At 29.7% G+C, this 18,739-nt stretch overlaps 1 protein-coding gene and 1 long non-coding RNA gene across 2 annotated transcripts; both read right to left on the bottom strand.

Moving 5' to 3' along the window:
• Nucleotides 1-3,658: 3,658 nt before the first annotated feature.
• LOC128034123 (uncharacterized) lies at nt 3,659-5,532 on the bottom strand. Its single transcript, XR_008190233.1, has 3 exons — nt 4,044-5,532; nt 3,905-3,963; nt 3,659-3,784 (listed from the first exon to the last, which is right to left on the bottom strand). It is a non-coding gene; the product is annotated as an uncharacterized LOC128034123 (long non-coding RNA).
• Nucleotides 5,533-9,619: 4,087 nt separating this feature from the next.
• LOC105775147 (uncharacterized) lies at nt 9,620-16,075 on the bottom strand. Its single transcript, XM_052622042.1, has 3 exons — nt 15,740-16,075; nt 15,483-15,661; nt 9,620-9,707 (listed from the first exon to the last, which is right to left on the bottom strand). Exons 1-3 carry the CDS (start codon nt 16,067-16,069, stop codon nt 9,620-9,622), a joined length of 597 nt encoding a protein of 198 aa, XP_052478002.1. The 5' UTR covers nt 16,070-16,075.
• Nucleotides 16,076-18,739: the final 2,664 nt, after the last annotated feature.

The following is an 18,739-nucleotide window of genomic DNA, read 5'->3' as shown; positions in this document are numbered from 1 at the left end:
AGAAAAAGAAATCGTGTAAAAAATAAAAATTTAATAGGGAAATTTTACTGGGGAAGAAGGAGGGCAGTGTGACGTAGTGGTGAATCTTATAAGGGGGAGGATTAATTCACTATTTTAACCCTGACGTCAAAAGGAAACTGACTTTGACCTCTTTCGGAAACCGAAAGTTGATAAATTAAAGAGGGTAGTTGTGGGAAAAAAATTTGAGGGCTGTAATTGACAGCCCAATGCCGCTGGCATATATGGGCCCAAAGGTACTATGCTCTTCAATTTGGAATTTAATTGGTTTAGGGTTTATTATTGACTAAAGGTCCGGCATTTATTTTTAGTGTGTTACGTTTAGTTTTTCTATTTATATTATAGTATCTAGTTTCATTATCTTCATTGTTTTCACACTAATCGCAGGTAAATACACTGCCTATTTAAGGGAGCTTTGGATGTTATATTTTAAATTCTAAATCTGAATTATTTGAAATATTTGAATTTATGCAACATTATTAAATTTAGAGATAAAAGTAACATTTGCTTTTTAAATTTGATAAATTTTTTATTTTGGTTCTTAATTTTTCACATTTTTTTAAATTTAGTAATTTTTTTCGATTTGAGCTCTAAACTTAAATTGTATTAAGGTGTGATTATATGGTACAATCTCAATATGTGCCGTTATTATACTTTAAAAGAAATTTAAGTTTAGAGATCAAATACTAAATTCTAAAAATCAAATTCCTATAATATGCCAAATCCAAATAATACATTGAATAACACACAAATCAAAAATAATAATCATTTCCCAAATTCAAAATCAAAATATTTTAAATAATCATTTTATAAGTTAAGTTGATTTCCATAAAAATTAATTTGGTTTATAAAATTGATTGTGTGGAATTTCAAAAAAAAGTAATTAATTACAAAATAATAATCCATGTTGCCCTTACTTTCTTAAGAGTAAAATGAATTCTATTAGAATTAACATTAATTCGGATATTTAATTGAAAGATTGCTATCCAACTTCCTCATAAATAATAAATATAATATCTATTATCTATAACTTAATTTCAACCAAAAAATCTATAAATAACCCCAATTGCATGAGGAGTCTTAATTGGTGATTCCATGTCATTGTGTAGTTGACAATTTTCCACCGCTCTCAAAATTTTATATTTTTATATTTTTTAAAATTAAATTAAAATTTTATCATGTATCAACTTAAAATTTTATAAATTTTAAAAATTAAATTATAAATTTTTCATTTTAAGGAGAATCGACTTTCCAGACGCTGCCCCCGCCATTGATGAAAACTTTTGTTATATTAGGGTAATTTAATTTTTTCAACTTTTATCTAAAAAAATGGTTATTGCAAAAAAGGAAGGAAGGGAAATTATAGGCTGTAGTATTTGAGAAGTCTTATATTATAGAGAGTATTCTATTATTAAATAGATTGATTTAGTCTTTATATTATTAAAAAATTAAATGAGTTTAAATTGTAATAGAATTAATATTCTGTATAAAAATATATTGAAAATTATTTTTTCAATTGCGATTCAATTCAAAACAAAGTTTGATTCATTAAATCATAAAAACTTTAAAATGTTAACTTTGTTGAATAATAAATGATATTTTTAAAACAGAAATGTTAAGTCTATTTCAATTTAGTATTATTTGATTTTTTTAAATAGTACAGGACCAAATCAATCAATTAAATAGTAGAGGACTAGCTTGATCAAACCCCTCTAATGGAGGGACCTCTCAAGTACATTCACTAATATATATATATATATATATATAATTATTAAATTCTTAAAACAAAGTTATCTTTAATGTCCATTTTAAAGCTTATACAAATATTTTGAGATTTACGCTTGCTTTTCTGTACAATGTTCTCCAATCTTCAAACTTGAATTCTCTCTTAAACGAATTCTAAAATGAATTGAGATACATGAAGACATAAATTATTATAAGTTGTTATAATAGACTATGCAAGCACAATATGGTACCAAAATAGTATAAAAATGTTGTACATTTAAAAACACGTCATGATGTATATAAAATAAAGTATTAGCATGTAAAACTATATTTATGATGTTTTAAATGCACTAAATAACACAATAAACATGGTATGAAAAATAACATTAATGCAACATTAATATCAAATAAAATAACACAATAAATATGGTACAATTCACAAAATGCTTTTAGACCAAATGACAATTTTAACCCTTATAATATAATATTTATATTTTGTATGTAATTATTTTCCTATTAAAATTTATTTTATATATATAATATTATATTTTTAAAATATAGTTTATATATTCAAATTAAATTTCATGAATAATTAATATTTTTTTAAATATTTAAAATTTATATTTCATATAACAACAAATTATAATAAATTATTTTTATATTCTTACTAAGATATCATAATAGTAACTAATTTGAACATTATTTAAATGCATATTTATTAATTTATAACACCATGTCTAAAATAGACATTTTATTTCTCAATAGCACTTTTTAACAGCAATACTAAACACTTAAATCTTAAACCAAACTTTTCAAAATACTTCTTAAAATCACTTTTTAAAAACACTTCTCAAAAACAATGCTAAACTAGTCCTAACTCTCTATTTTGTGTTATTGTGATTTTTTTAACAATCGTACTCATATTTAAAATATTGCAAAAATTTTGACACATTAATAGTTTTTTATGTAGATCTTAATAAATTAATTGAATCTTAATAAATTTACTTAAATAATATCTAATCCACTACTAAACTAACCTCGTAAATATTTAATAAAAACATTTACGAGTTCGTTTTACGGGAACGGAGTCTCGAATCTCACTTTCTGATACCCCTGACTGTTAGATCATTACATAATCGAATGGCAAGGGAGCTTGAAGCTTTCTTCTTCTATTTTAATGGTGGTTTTTCAGTATAGTTAAAGAACAACGGAAGAGATGATGCCTATTTGTTTATTTTATTTCAACTTAAATTTATCTTTTCTTTTAATTAACTAACAAAACATATGTATTAACATAATAAAACAACATCAACCGTACCTACCCTTTAAATATGGCATAATTGCCAATTTATCCATCTTAAATTAATCAATTAACTAATAGAAATTAATTTTTCAGCTTTTACAATTTAGTCATTTTTCCTTAATTAGTTATTTAAATGTTAAAATCTCTTAACCAAATTTTAATATACCTATATAACCATTCCTTAAATATTTCATAAAATATTTATGGCCTCGGTTTATAGAAATGAGGTCCCGATACCTCCTTTTCTAAAACCACTTAACTTTAGGGATATACCACTTGAACCTAATTATTTGTTTAAATAACATATAAATTATCAAATCAAAATTTATTATAATACTATATTTGATTCGTACGGACTCACTCGTCGGATTTGTGGCCCCAAAACTAGGGGTGTGCATTCAGTTAACCGACCCAAAATAGCTATAACCGAATTAACCGACCTTCCAAAATTTTTAACCGTTAACCGAACCAAATTAAAAAAAAAATTTAACCGAACCGAATTTTTTTCGGTTAAACCGGTTGGTTAACTGAATTAACCAAAAATTATATGGTTTTTATTTTTGATTAAAAATTAACCGAATTAACCGAATTACCCGAATTGAATCACTACATAATTAAAAACATTACATAAGTCTTTGAATCACTACATAATTAAAAACATTACATAAGTCTTGAAATTAACACATAATTGAAATGTAAGTCTTTAATATTCTCCATTTATCTCCATTTGCATTAAATCTACAAAAAAAAACATGTGCAAAAATTTAGCATATAATAGAAATATACACATTTAAAAAATTAAATAATATAAACAAACGAATAGATTATAAGTTAACAAGAATAAGATAGTAAGCATACCCTTCAACTCACGAAAGCTCATTAATTTAGGGTAGGCTCTGATGCATTCCAAGAAAAGTCTAAACATTGAATTAATTAAATAAGTAGGAGTGATATGGTAAAAAAAATTGAAACTATTAAAATAAAACAATAAATATACCATTTTCGATCTTGTCAAGATCTTGGATTTGTTCTTCAATCTTTTTGATGTCTTCTTGTGATGATGATTTTCGAATCCAATCTTGAGTATACACAAGAGCTTGTACAATTTTAGGAGTTAAAGAACTCCTATATCGATCAAGGACACGTCCCCCGGTGCTAAGTGCAGACTCTGAAGCAACCGTAGAAACCGGTATAGCTAACACATCTCTGGCCATTTTTGAAAGAGTGGGAAATCTAGGGTTGTTCACTTTCCACCATAATAAAATATCAAAGTCTTCAACAAATTCCTCATTAGCCTCAGCTAGATATTTATCCAACTCAGATGTTTTATCCTCACCACAAATTTCCAACTCACGCTTTTTATACTAAGCTTGCATTCGCCTTTTCATTTTTTGTTGTGGTTCACCGAGAGAAACACGTGTTGGCACACTCAATTGGCTACAAGTACTATGAAGTGGAGGCTTATACTCATCAAACAATTCATACAAAGATTCCTTCAATTTTTGCATCATTTCACAAGCTTTTTCAGAACTAGACATTACACTAAGTGCAAATTCAAGATACTTTAGTTTTTGTCTAGGATCTAAAATACAAGCAACAAACATAAGCAAATTCATCTTATCAATATCACCCCAACACTTATCATACTTCTCTTTCATCTTGATGGCCATAACACAGAAATCAACATTACTTTTTAACTAAGCATCTCGTAAAAGAATATCAATTTCAGAAAGCTCATCAAAAAAATTATTGAACGTGACATATGAAGTGCCAGATATACGCAAAGTGACTTCATAAAAGTGTACCAAGAAATCCCTCAAGTTTCTAACATTATCCCAATCATCCACACTAGGCCAACCTTCACCCCTTTCAAGTTTAGCCCTAAAGTTTGTATCTTGCTCATCAAATCTCTCAAAAGCTCTCTCAAAGTTCTGAGCAGTGTCTAACATTAAGTAGGTCGAGTTCCACCTAGTACAAACATTAAGACACAACATCTTCTTGTACTCTATCTTTTCCACCACAACACATTCCTTAAACTTTTGTAATCTAGCTGGAGATTGTCTCACATATCTAACAGCCCCCCTAACACGTTCAATAGATTTATTCATTTCCTTTAAGCCTTCAACAACAATCGAATTCACAATGTGTGTCGTGCATCTTATATGAAGATATTTACCATTTTGAACTAAACCCCCTCGAGGGTTAAATTTCTTTCTCAAATAACCAATAGCAACATCATTTGAACTTGCATTATCAACAGTAACAGTAAACAACTTATCAATCCCTCAATTCAACAAGCATTTCTCAATCACCATCCCAATGGACTCACCCTTATGACTAGAAATTGGACAAAAGATTAAAATATTTTAATTCAATTTCCAATCGTTATCAATAACGTGAGCAGTGATGCACAAATAATTAACTCTTTGCAAAGAAGTCCATGTGTCAGTAGTTAAGTAAACTCTAGAACAAGAACTTCTCAAAAGTTGTTTTATCTGGATCCTTTCATCTAAATACAGTTGATAAACATCCTTAGTCATAGTAATTCGTGAATGAATATGAAACCTAGGACATGCCACAAACATAAATTTCTTAAAAGCTTACTTTCAACAAACTTGAAAGATAATTCATCAATCACAATCATTTGTGCTAATCCTTTCCTACATGCTTCTTGATCAAATCTCCAAGTTGAAATATTCCCTTCCCCCCTTCAACTCCCTTTCTATGTAAAACTAGTTGTCCTTGAGTATTTTCAACAACATTACTAGGATTTTTCTTACATGAACCAATATGATATTTCAATGACCTTGTACCATTTTTTTCATATCAGAACAAAATTCCTTTCGACAATAATTACATATAGCCTTACTTGCACCCTCACTATTAATAATCTTAGTGAAGTGAGACCAAACTTCTGACCTTTGAGGAATGGCTTTTCTTTTCCTGATAGTCCCCTTTGTTTGGCCTGAAGCTCCAACTCCTGAATTTTCAGAATTTATCGAAGTAAGAGGCGTAACACTACCCTCAATAGATGTTGGTTCGGTTGACATTCTGCAAGAAAAAATATATAATAAATTAAAATAATATCGAGTCATCAATTCGGAGTGACAAAGGTTGAAATTGGTTAGCAAAAACACAAGCATTAGAAGAGTCAACAACGCAAATTGAGGCATTAGCCACTAGATTAGGAGTCATTTTACTGGTGCACTGACTCTCGCAAACAAAGTCATGCTCTCCTCAACAAACCATCGAACTCCAATATAAAAAAGTAGAGGGAAGATCGGAGAAAGGAGGGATGGATGGCGCACAACAATCCAAATAGAAGTTGGTTGCACGATGGCTATAGCAGAGATAAGCGGTTTTAACTTTTAAGGTAATAGAATAAATTTTGAAAAGGATAACACTTTGCTAAGTTATTGTTAAAGTTATTAGAAACTTGTTTGATAGCGCCAATTTTAAATAGATATTAAAATTTAAATAGATATTAAAAATCCATGTAAGAGAATTAAAAAATAATTGTTTTTCATCTTATTTTGAAAATGTAGAGATTAAAATCTTTTATTAATAGAATGAAAATTGAAAATTGAAAGGCGACAGACAACTATTTTTCTCTTCTTTTAAGTTCAATAATCTTTTGCTATTTTTATAGTCGATATAATATGTTTATTAATGTAAATAGAAATACAAAATGAGTTATTAAATAGATGATAAAAATTAAAAACAAGAGCAAGTTGTGTTAATTATATATTACTTTTATGTTTATTGGATTTATGATTTGGTTTTAAACTGTTGAATTTCTAAAAGAAATACTATATTATATTTAATATGTATTAAATAATTTGTTTTATAGCATTATAAAATAAATTTATCATTTATCTTTTGTATTTCAATAATTTTAACAAAAATAAAAATTAAACGAAATAGAATATGCAAATTAGGAGCATGAGCAGCAAGCAAAGCAAGAGTGATGAAGTAATTGAAATAATTATATCTTAATATAATGTCAGTATCTTTGAAAATTGAAATGGAAACAATTTTCAAACCAAATTCAGTATCTTTAAAATTGAATGCACATTCAAAGACAGTAAATACTAAATAGAAACAATGTTGGGTGACAGCTAATTGCCTCACATATTCAACCTGGAAAACACACACAGAGTTCAACTAAACCAAATGCCTTTAAGGACTTTGAAGCAATCCTCCCATGGAAATTCCAAATTCACAAAGGAAAAAATAATAACAATTAAGAATTGGATCGTTGTTGAGATATGAAACAGAAATAATTGTTACCATGAAATCCAGAGAACAAAACTCTCATTTTCGTCTCTATTCACATTTAATTTATTTTTCTGGTTTAGGTAGTGAATTAGAATTCACTTTGATGAAATGATATTAACACAGCTGTCAGAAATCAAAAGCCTATTTCTCTTTCCTCCTACATTTTCTCAGCCACCAAATAGAACATAACGTCAGGGGAAAAAAATCTTGGAGATTGAAAACTTTCGAAGCAAGCTGTACTACTAACGAAAAACAACAAGTGGGAGTATGCAGTGATTCAGAACTTAAAAAGAAAAAAAAAGAAGAACTGAAGAAGAAAAAGAAGAAAAGTTAAATCAGAAAAAGGTAGACAAACTAAACAAAACAAAACCCTAAAATATATTTGCCATTGAAGAAATTGGAAAAAAAATAAAATGGAAATTAGAAGAAAGCAAATCTGGCCTCTGGGTATTGGTGTGCTGGAAGAGAAATGGACAGAAAAAATGGTGGATTTTCCCGATTCGACTGAGAATCTGAGATTGAGATTGAGAATCTGATTTGTGTTGCTGTTACCTGCTGAGTATTGAGAAAATGTTTGGTTCTTGGGGTTGGAGCCTGGAGGAGAGAAAATAAACTGGGCTGGCCGACTGGGTTTAATTTAAGGCCCATGGTTTCCCAATTACCCTATAAAATTCGGTTAAACTGAAAAAATTTGATTAACCGACCGATTTCAAACTGATTTAAACCGTTAACTAAAAAATTAAAAAATCTTTAACCGACCCCCGATTGAAAAAATTAGGTTAACCGATCGATTAACCAAATTCGGTCGGTTAACCAAAATTTTTCAGTTTTACCTGAATTTTACACACCCCTATTCGAAACCACTATTTTTAACACCACTGAAAATGAGTTGTTACATGAACCTTGGTTAATGCTTGATTTTGGGAGAATTAATGTTCATATATATGTGTGTGTGTGTATGTTTTAGTAATGTGTTAAGTTATATATGTGGCTTTTGAATGATAAATTTGAGTGTGAAATGGAACGATAAAAATGATGATTGGAATGGCTAAAATACATGATTGTATAAGAGAAGTTTGAATAGGTTGAATTGGTAGGTTTTGATGCCAAATTGAGATATATTGGAATGGATTATTGTAATTGGTTAAATGCTATGTTTTGGCATGTATTTTTGTCTATTTTTTTGTGTAAGAAAATATGGTGCAAATGCACCAAATGAGAAATTTGAAAGGTTGTCATGAAATAGGTACTAAATGACCTAATTTGCATAAAAAAACAGAGTCCACCTCACGACGTTGGGCAATGGTCGTCACGATGAGCTCTGGATTTCAAGCCACGGCATGACGAGGAAATCCATTACTACAACGAGGCCAAACCAGTATGTCACATCACGATGTCAACCCAAAGCTTTGAAACTTTTACATATTGGTTCTTGTTCGATTTCGAGCTAACTTTAGAGCATACATGAGCTTGTTTAAGACTAGGAAAAGATTGTATATCATGTATATGGTTTAAAAATTTTATGTTTGCATGATTGTATGTTAAATGTTTGTAGTTGCTCTGATAATGGATGTGGCATCCTGTAGCTCAGACTCGGTGATCGAGTCGGGTAAGAGGTGTTACATTTATTGGTATCAGAGCTACGGTTTAGTTGATTTTAGGACTAAACATAGTGCGTGTTGAGTTTAGAAATACATGTCACAATAACCTGTAATAGTGTGATGCCTATGATTTGAATTGATTCTATTTTTCATATTGATAAATCATGTTGGCAGAATCAAATCGTGTTGTATCTAATGAGGTAGAAGGTAATGTTCATGTTTCTGATTAGGGAGTTGTTCATAGTGTGCTTGTTTCGCAAGGGTTAGAGAATGAGGTAAGAGTTATTTTCTTCTAGATGATGAACCGATGGTTCACTTAATTTGTAAGAGCTACCTCTTTAGCTCCGCAATTCCAAATGTAACCTCAAACCCCAATTGTGCCTCGTCTAACACCCCCTTTTGTCCTCAAAACCCAAATCCAGTGAATGTTAACAACCTATGATCGACAAAATTTGTAAATGTGGAGTAGAAAAAATTCGAGGCAAGAAAAATGATGATCCAACAAGAGCTGAATATTGGTTAGAAAACACTCTGAAGGTTTTAGATGAATTTGTAACAAGCCCAAATTGCCCGAGCCCACTACCCAAAAATTTCAAGCCCAATAATACAAAAATTACAAGCCTAAAACCAAACCCAACCAAGCCCAATGGCCCAATAACCTAAAGCTATCAGAAAACCCTAATCCCTTTTAACCCTAGATGTGCCGCTTCTTAAGGCCTGTCACCATCACTTGCGCCAGACGCCCTCTCTCATCACGACCATTTTTTTTACCACTGCTCCACCTGCAAAAACAAAAGAGAACACGCAACAGCAGAAAAATAAAGCAAAAATAGAAACAAAAGTGTTGTGTAAATCGACTATAAAAGCCTAAACCAGATGCATGTAAAGGGTTCGGACCCTTTTTTTACGAACATCAGAAATAAAAGAAAAAGGTTACTGTTTCTTTTCTATTTATTATTTTATTTTTTTATATATCATTTTTTTCTTCTTTTTAAATTTGTTTTTCTTAAAAAAACTATTAATAAAATAAAAGAGGGGAAGTTTTACCTGAATCGGTTTGCACCGTCGGAAACCCCTCGTTGACGTCGGATTCAGACTCAGAGGAGGATTCGAAACACCCTTTTTTTGCAGCCATCGATTAAAAAAGGCTTCGCCTTTGTGCGTTGAAAACTGGGTTTGAACGCTCTCTGGCAGCGTAGCGCCGCCACCGCCACGGTGGCGCTTCTGACGGCAACAACAATGAAACCCTAATTTGAGTGGGGTGAGGGTTTGAGAGATGAGACGCCTTGAGAGGATTTCTGCAGTTTTTTTAATGAAGGAGAAAGAAATGAAATAAAAAATAAAAAAATGGGGCTTAAATAGAAGAGATGAAACGACAGCATTTTGGATGACTTCTCCAGGCGCAAAACGACGTCGTTTTGCCTTAGACCCGTGCGCTACCCGACCCGTTCCAGGGAGGATCCGCACGTTTTCGCAGAATGGGTTATTTGCAACCCTAGTCCTACCGCATTTGTGCTTATTTTAATTTACTCCCTTTTTCTTTTTTTAATCTTTTTTAAAATTGTACCCCAAAATTTGTTACGTTTACAGTTTAGCCCTTATTTGAATGGCGTCGTTTTGGAAGAGAAGGGAAAATTGGCCTTCCAGTTCCTCCATGTTATTCGCGCGTTCAAATAAGTCCTTCATTTTCATTTATTTCAAATCTGCCCCATTTTTTTGTTTTAGTTCAATTTAGTCTATGTTTTTAGCGATTTTATTATTTAATTAATTATTTTAATCTTATTATCATTATTATATTATACCATTAATCTTGTGTTATTATTATTTATTCATTTATACTTTTAAATTTCAAATTTTGTTATATATATACATGCATACATTTTATAATATATACATATACGTACATATTTCTTAATTTTTATAAATATATATATACACATACTTTTATATATTTTCTATGCTTCATAATTTTATATACATACTTATATATTTTTACATTTTAAAATATATATATTTTATATATATATTTATTTCTTTTATTCACATACATATATATTTTTCTAATATGTACATATATATTTTTATATTTTATAATTTTTATCTATTGTCTTTGTTGTTATAATTGCTTCATTGGAGTTTATTTATTTATTTATTTTTATGTCCATTATCATTTTAAAAAGAAATATTTTAGTTTTATTTGTCTATTTACTTGTTATTTTATATGTAATCGATTTGTCCTTTTTTTATTTATTATTTTGTTGTGATTGCTTGTGTTATCTATGTTCACATCGTCAGTATTCATTATTGTCATTTATTAATGCCGCATTTATTCATATATCAAATTTAACATTACATCAATTTTTACCCAAATTTGTAAAAAAGAAAATTTTGAAAATAAAGGTAATACTCGGTATTTGGGATCTTCGAGAGGATTCAGCCCTAATGTATTAGGTTCCAATTTTCTTCGATGAATCTAAATAATCGAGAATACTCTTAATCAAAAAACATAAATAAAAAGCTCATTATCGGGAATTTGATACGTTGAGTCCTAACGCATTGGATATGACACGCTGTTTTCTCGAGATGAGGATTTTTCTAAAAACATAATAAAGGCAATATTCAATGTTTAGAATTTTGAGAAATTGTGCCCTAACGTATTGGGCTACGATTTCTTCATCTGAATTAAACAATTGAATATCCTTTTAAATTTTATTGCATGAATTTTTTTGGACAAGCTCATTTTTGAGGAGGTGAAATATCATGTCCTAACTCATTGGGTGTGACATTTTCTCTCTCCGAAATGAGAGGGTCTTAACGGGTAACTTGTTTTATATAAGTTTTTTTTTACAAAAGATTGTATTTTAAATCTCTTCAAAGTTTTCAATTTTCAACATTAAGACATTAATTAATTAACTACGTACCAATTGTTGGGCGTTACGAGGGTGCTAATCCTTCCTCGTGCGTAACCGACTCCCGAACTCGTTTTTCTGAATTTCGTGGACCAAAATCGCTGTTTTAATAAAATCAAATCGCTTATTAAAAACAACCACTTTTCAAGGTGACCCGATCACACCTCATCAAAAAAGATTGGTGGCGAATCTCGTATTCGTTTTTATTTTTAAAATCCAAGTTGACCCCGTTTTATAAAAAAATGGTGTCAACAGAATTAATGTGCTCTCCGGAAGACTGTTTGAAATATACCGTATCGTTGCTGAAAAAAGAAGCGTACCGGTGGTGGATGACTCTGATATCTATTGTTCCTAAAGATCGAATAAACTAGGATTTCTTCCAAACCAAACTTACAAAGAAACATGTTAGTCGGTTGTATCTAGAAAAGAAAATGAGAGAGTTTAACATAAACAAGACATGAATGAAACAACAAAACAAGCTACTAAGCTACTAAACTTATCTTTTAATTAGATACAATAAGCTACTAAGCTTAACATAGTTGACTAGACGCAAAGCACAACATAAACAAGGTGAGTTCAACATATAACCAAACTATGTGATATCTCAATCATATATCATGCCAATTCATATTATTTTGATTAACTAGTTCAAAACTTGTTCAATCATGAATGAAATAATTGCATTCATGCTAATGTCATTTCTTCAATACCTTGTTCAAGTTCAAATTTAACATTTCGCAAATGAATATCGGGGTCATTACGTTTTGTTTCAATTTCTCAATTCATGTAATCTATTTCATCTTATGAACTCCAGTAAATTGACTCGGATACAAAGGTATCCACGTTACACTAGTTGCTTGTCCAAGCTAAGTATATTCGTGTTAGGTTACCAGTCCAGGCTAAACCTTTATAACAACACACCCGATTGCTTTTCCAAGCTGAAAATATAAATGTTAGGTTACCTGTCCGGGCTAAACCTTTAAAATGACATCAAGTTACCAGTTCAGGCTAAACCTGTGTCACATGTATCTTCGATTCCACAATAAATTCTGGATCTCGGTAACATATGTAACCAATCCTGTACAAGCATGCATAAAACCCTATTGACATGCCAATTGTAACCTAACATTTACTAAGTTCACGCAGACCTCTTTTTCAATTATAATCAACATTTTACAATTTAGTCGAATACTCACCTTTTCATCAATTCACAATTAAGCACATATATAATTTACAAATCAAATACACAACAACATATATAAACAAATACCATATGAACTTACTTGGCCAAAACAACAACCAAGTTGAATCTTTAAGGGCTATTTGGCAATTTTAGCTTTTCCTCGTTTATCCCCAATTTGATTCAATTATTGATCTAAACAATTATTTTAGACAATTTATCAATACCAAATATTTTTATATCATTCCATGATATGCATGAACCTATTTACTTCCATTTTGAATGCCCTTAAGTTTTTCATTTTATTCAATTTAGTCCCTAAAATTGAATTAACAATATCTTTCAATTTTGAGCTTCGGTTTCAAAATTTATCTCAATCACATCCTTTAGGGACTCCCTACTATCTATTATTACTGAAATTTCACATAAATTTCATAATTTATACACTTTATTCCTTTTGTACAAAAACTAACAATTTAAGATTACAATCTAATCCTTTTCACATCTAAGTTTAAAATCTATCAATTTAACACCAATAAATTTAAGAAATAAACAATAAAAACCTTAACAATTTTACAAATTGGTACGTGAGCTAGCTAAATCAAGCTTCCATGACATCAAAAACATATAAATTACAAGAAAATGACTTAATTTGCTTACCAATTGAAGGATCGAATATTGAAATGTTTCCAAAGGTTTCTTTCTTTCTTTGTACGGTAGAGAAGAAGATGAATAGAAAAGTGACTTTTCTTTCTTTAATTTATCTTATATAGTAGATTAATGGTTAATTAACTAGGTTTCATTAACTTAATTATAATTTGTTTAACTTAATCTATCATTAACATTCTTAAGAGAAATTTTACATCATATTCCACTAACACGTATTATATAATGATTTAATTACCATTTTGGTCCTTTGGCTAATTAAAATTTAAGTCCCTTAGTCTTTGGCCAATTAAAAAGTTATAGCGATAAAACATTTACAAATTAGTCACTGTACCTAAATTAAATAATTAATAGACAAAATTGATGGGCCAAAGTCTAATATTAAATATAAATATTTACGGATCCGGTTTACGGAAATGGGGTTCCAAAACCACCTTTTTTAGCACCACTAAAAATTGGTTGTTATAATACTATTGTAATTACAAGGAATTCTAGTTTTCTAGACATGTTTGACTAGTGGAGTGTAATTATATCATAATTCTTTATGTTATGTTTGATCGTATAAATTGCAATTACATAACGCATAATTTTAAATTCTAAAAATATTAATAATTATAAAATATCAATAATACTCGAGACAAATTTCTCTAAAAAGTAACAAGATCTAAAATCAAACCATCGGATCCAAAACAGATTTGATAATATGCTTACAAATAAAATCAACAAGAAAAATAACCATTTTAAGCAATTTTATATGATTACTTTAGCATTCCAAATTAGTTGAGCTATTCTTTCTCTTACATTAAACAAATTCTCATTATTATTAACCAACGGTTCTAAACCAAGTATAAGTAATTAATAATAAATAATATGCAATTTAATTAAATTTAGTATAAATAATTTATAATAAACACCATGTAATGCGAATATGAAAAATTAGGTCAAAATGCATAGGAATGATCTCATCAATATAATTTTCAAATTAGGTGTTATTTGATAAAGTATAAAACTTAAATATTAAAAAAATTTAAGTGTTGAAATTTCCATATTGGCGTAAAATGTTTTCCGTAAAATGATTTCGGAAAATGTTTTACTTTTCTAAAATGACTTCTTGGAAAATATTTTTCGGTGTTTGATTGAATCTGTAAAATATTTTCATTGTTTGATGATTTCCGAAAATATTTTCCGGAAAAGTTGTTTTTACATATATTAATATATATTAATAAATTTTATATTTTAAATTGTTTTTACATATATTGCAATGATTTATTTATAATAATACTCAATAATAAGCTACAATATTGATCGTTATAAATTGAAAAATATTATCCACAATGAGTACTAGTAAGAATATTGAATAATTATAAATTGCTTGAAACCATAATGAGTACTAGAAATAATATTATCCAAATACATAATTAGTGGTACACCACATAGTAACAACATTGTCCAAGTGCATAATATTACACCACATAAAAGTATCAATATCTTCAACGAGAAAATTTTTGAAGCCAAATTTTCTATGCTTCTTACTTTTAACTAAAAACATTTTGGCCTCGATTCATGACTCCTAGATAATCACACACGTAACACAAGAATTCATCATCAAATCCTTCTTCCCGCATCGACATCACTTGTTCGTAAAAGTTGTCTTTGTCTTGTCGTGCAAGAAATTGTTTCAAAGCATTAGCAATTTCGCCAAGTTGGTCACCCACAAATTTAATTTGTTCATCAACGAGACTTTCTTGACCACTTTTTCTTTTACGTTTGGATGTGCCAGATGAAGATACATTTGTTCTTACCTCTTCAGCCTCTTCATTGTCGCATCTCTGTGCATTGAATCTTCATTATCATCATCCAAATCTATGTCAGCAAATGTTCTGGCAAAACTCCCTGTTGCCATATCTTTGCCAACAACCACAGCCATTTCATCATAATGATCAATGCTTTTATTCAAAAATGGTTCATACTTCTTGTGTGCCTGTTGGATATTATACACAATTAGAATAACAAGTAAAAAACAATTGAAATATACTTAACATATATATACATATATTACCATCACTGTTGCATCGTATGTCGCTCTATCACATGTGATCATTTTCATGTTATCATCCCATCCAAAACCACTTTCACCTCGAATTTTGCATATAATCTGCCACTGGTTTTTTACTGTCCTCAAATGATTTTCCACGTGCTTTGTATCGCATTGGACTTGGAATCTAGAAGAAATGGCGTCGGCAACTCGATTAATAGAAACTGATTTGAAAGTATTAGAAGGCTTATTTCCTTTTCGAGCCTCCTCTGCTAGAATTTCAAGGAAAACATGTTCCATCGGTTTTGTCCACCTGAATTGCTTGGAGGTCCCTTCTTTGTTGCCCTTACCCATTCTACATTAAATAATTGTCATTGTCAATAATTTCAATATCTAACAAGCTTAAAACATAATAATCAATTCAATATCCAACAATGTTAAAACATAATCAATATCTAACCAATTCAAGACATATATCAAAATCCAACAATCTAAAATCTGACAATGTTATTATCCAACCAACATTTACAAAAAAAAAAAAGCATCAGTCTAAAACATACATAACATAGAAATAATAACCCTAAGCCTAAATCTACCTAATATTTCTAGCCATGTAATCAGTCCACATAATTTCGCAATCTCATCTCTTAGCGACCATTCTCTTGCTTCTTGTCTTTCTTCTCGCTCCGTGAGAGTTTGTATTATCGAATTAAACTCAGACTCCTCGTATAATCCTTGATTAAGTAAATCACTAGGATCAACTCCCATTATATGATTATGAATGATACAACAAGCCAAAACTATATCTACTTGAGTTTGAAAATTCCAAAATGGTTCAGCATCTAATACACGAAACCGTTTCTTTAAAATCCCAAAAACGCGTTCAACAGTGATCCGTAATGATGAATGTCGAAGATTAAAGAGTTCCTTTGCATTTTCAGGCCCTTCAGCACCAAACTCTTTTAAATGATATCGGACACCACGATATGGGTTAATACATCCAATTCGGATGCCATATCCAGCATCAGCAAGATAATATTTACCTACAATTTTACAATACGTAATTAATACTGATAAACTATGAGCTTATTAGAACTATTTGTGATAAATATTACCTTCTGGAATTCTTAATCCTCTTGGGCGTGAAAGTGCATCACTTAAGATACGAGAATCATGTGCACTACATTCCCAACCAGCTAGAACATAGGCAAATTTCAAATCAAATGTAATGGCAGCCAATACATTTTGTGTCGTCCCCCCTTTACTGCCACTGAAATCTTCCTTGCATGCTAAGTGAAACGGATGCACGAATATGAGTTCCATCTAATGCTCCAATACAATCTTTAAAATAAGGATAAAACCTTGGATTGTTTCTAATTTCACTAGAGTTGACTCATCGGGTAATCTAATAACTAGTCTATACAATTTCAAAATAGCTCTCAATACAACCCTAAAGTAATGGTGAACTGTGCGAATTGATCTATAATATCTAGATCCAATCACTCGAAACCTTACATTATGACCAATTATATGTAAAAATATAACTACTTGCTCCCTAATATCGATGATTTAGACGATTGTAACAAATTATTCGTACTAAGAATATCACATAAATTAAAAAAGGCGATCGGTCTCATCCTTATTATATCAATGCAATGCTGGTCACCACTATATAAAATACTATTAATATAGTTTTCTCTTTCATAATCTCGATTCACACGAGGGCGAGAAGCAATTTTCTTCCTAGTTTCTAATTTTTAATCCAAAGAGCTCCAAAAGCTAAAACTGAAGCCACAACTCCGGCAATTGCCATTTGATTTTGATTACGATCCATCTACACAAAATAACATAGGCAAATATATGATCACTACTACAAAAGATGCAAGATTTTCATAAGATCACATAAAGTTACCATGAGTAAAAAAGTGCATACATACATATCAAGCTAATTGTAATTGCCCAATAATAATTTTTTTAAAGTAGCACTTAAATATTGATCATAGTTAATACAATACTTTAATTGGTGCAAGAGTTTTAAATATTGATCATGTATTAAAGTTACCATGACTTAAAATATCTTTCATGTATTTGTTATATATTGATCATAGTTAATAATATGTTTTTATAAAGTTATTAAAATATATTGATCATGATTTTATAAAGTTAAGATCACTTAAAATATATTGCTCAAAAGCTATAAATGTTGATGCCTCTTTTTTAAAATATAAAAGAGTTTTAAATACTTCAATTGCTATCAAGTGTGTTTTCTTTTTTATTTCAATATAAACAAAAAATTTGACAATGTTATAAATTTTTTATTTCTATTTTTATAATTTTTAAATTATAAATTGATTACTTTTATAAAAATAAATAATGTTTAAGTGCCTTTGCTACAATTGCTATATATCGATTAAAAATTCGGACATAATTAACAAAAATATCAGTCTTATCATAAATATAACAGCTCATCACTGCCATTTCCCAACAAATTACAGGAAAAATGTACATAACAACCATTTAATTCACTTGAACCGAATTATAACAACCACAAATGCATATTAGAAGGCTTATCATAAATCAAGCACACCACAAACCTCTTATGAAAATATCGACCAAGGCCACCAACACGAGTACGAATGCTGAGGTAGAGGCTAGGACAGCAAGAACTATACAGCTGGAGGTCAAGCATACAAAGAAATTAGAACCGTTAGGAGCAATAAAAAATAGAAGCTAAGACAACATCAGTCTTGCCATCATCAATAAACATAATCAAAATCCAAATCAATAAACATACAAAAATTGGGTCATCTTCAACAGTTTATTTTAACACAATTACATCCAACTTGTATAAATTAAAGACAACATCACATGTTTTTATCTTTTCACTTCTATAATAATTAAATTTATATCGGTATTAATTAAAAACTCCAACATTTCATCCATAATTCCGATATAATATTAACAATAATCATCCTCAACAACTCTCATTACCATATTAACAATAATCAGAGAATTATGAGCTAA

This window comes from Gossypium raimondii, chromosome 10, assembly GCF_025698545.1.
Source record: "Gossypium raimondii isolate GPD5lz chromosome 10, ASM2569854v1, whole genome shotgun sequence".
In the NCBI taxonomy this organism is placed as follows: domain Eukaryota; kingdom Viridiplantae; phylum Streptophyta; class Magnoliopsida; order Malvales; family Malvaceae; genus Gossypium; species Gossypium raimondii.
The sequence above is the reverse complement of the archived record's forward strand: the minus strand, read 5'-3'. Positions and strand labels throughout refer to the sequence as shown.

Bases quoted from the DNA above. Each gene is read 5' to 3' on its own strand.
- LOC105775147 (XM_052622042.1), bottom strand. From the start codon at position 16,069: ATGGGTAAGGGCAACAAAGAAGGGACCTCCAAGCAATTCAGGTGGACA. The intron at 15,662-15,739 runs GTAATATATGTA...AATATCCAACAG, and splicing joins CATACGATGCAACAGTGATG to GCACACAAGAAGTATGAACC. The intron at 9,708-15,482 runs GTAAGAACAAAT...TTGTTTTTGCAG, and splicing joins ACAATGAAGAGGCTGAAGAG to GTGGAGCAGTGGTAAAAAAA.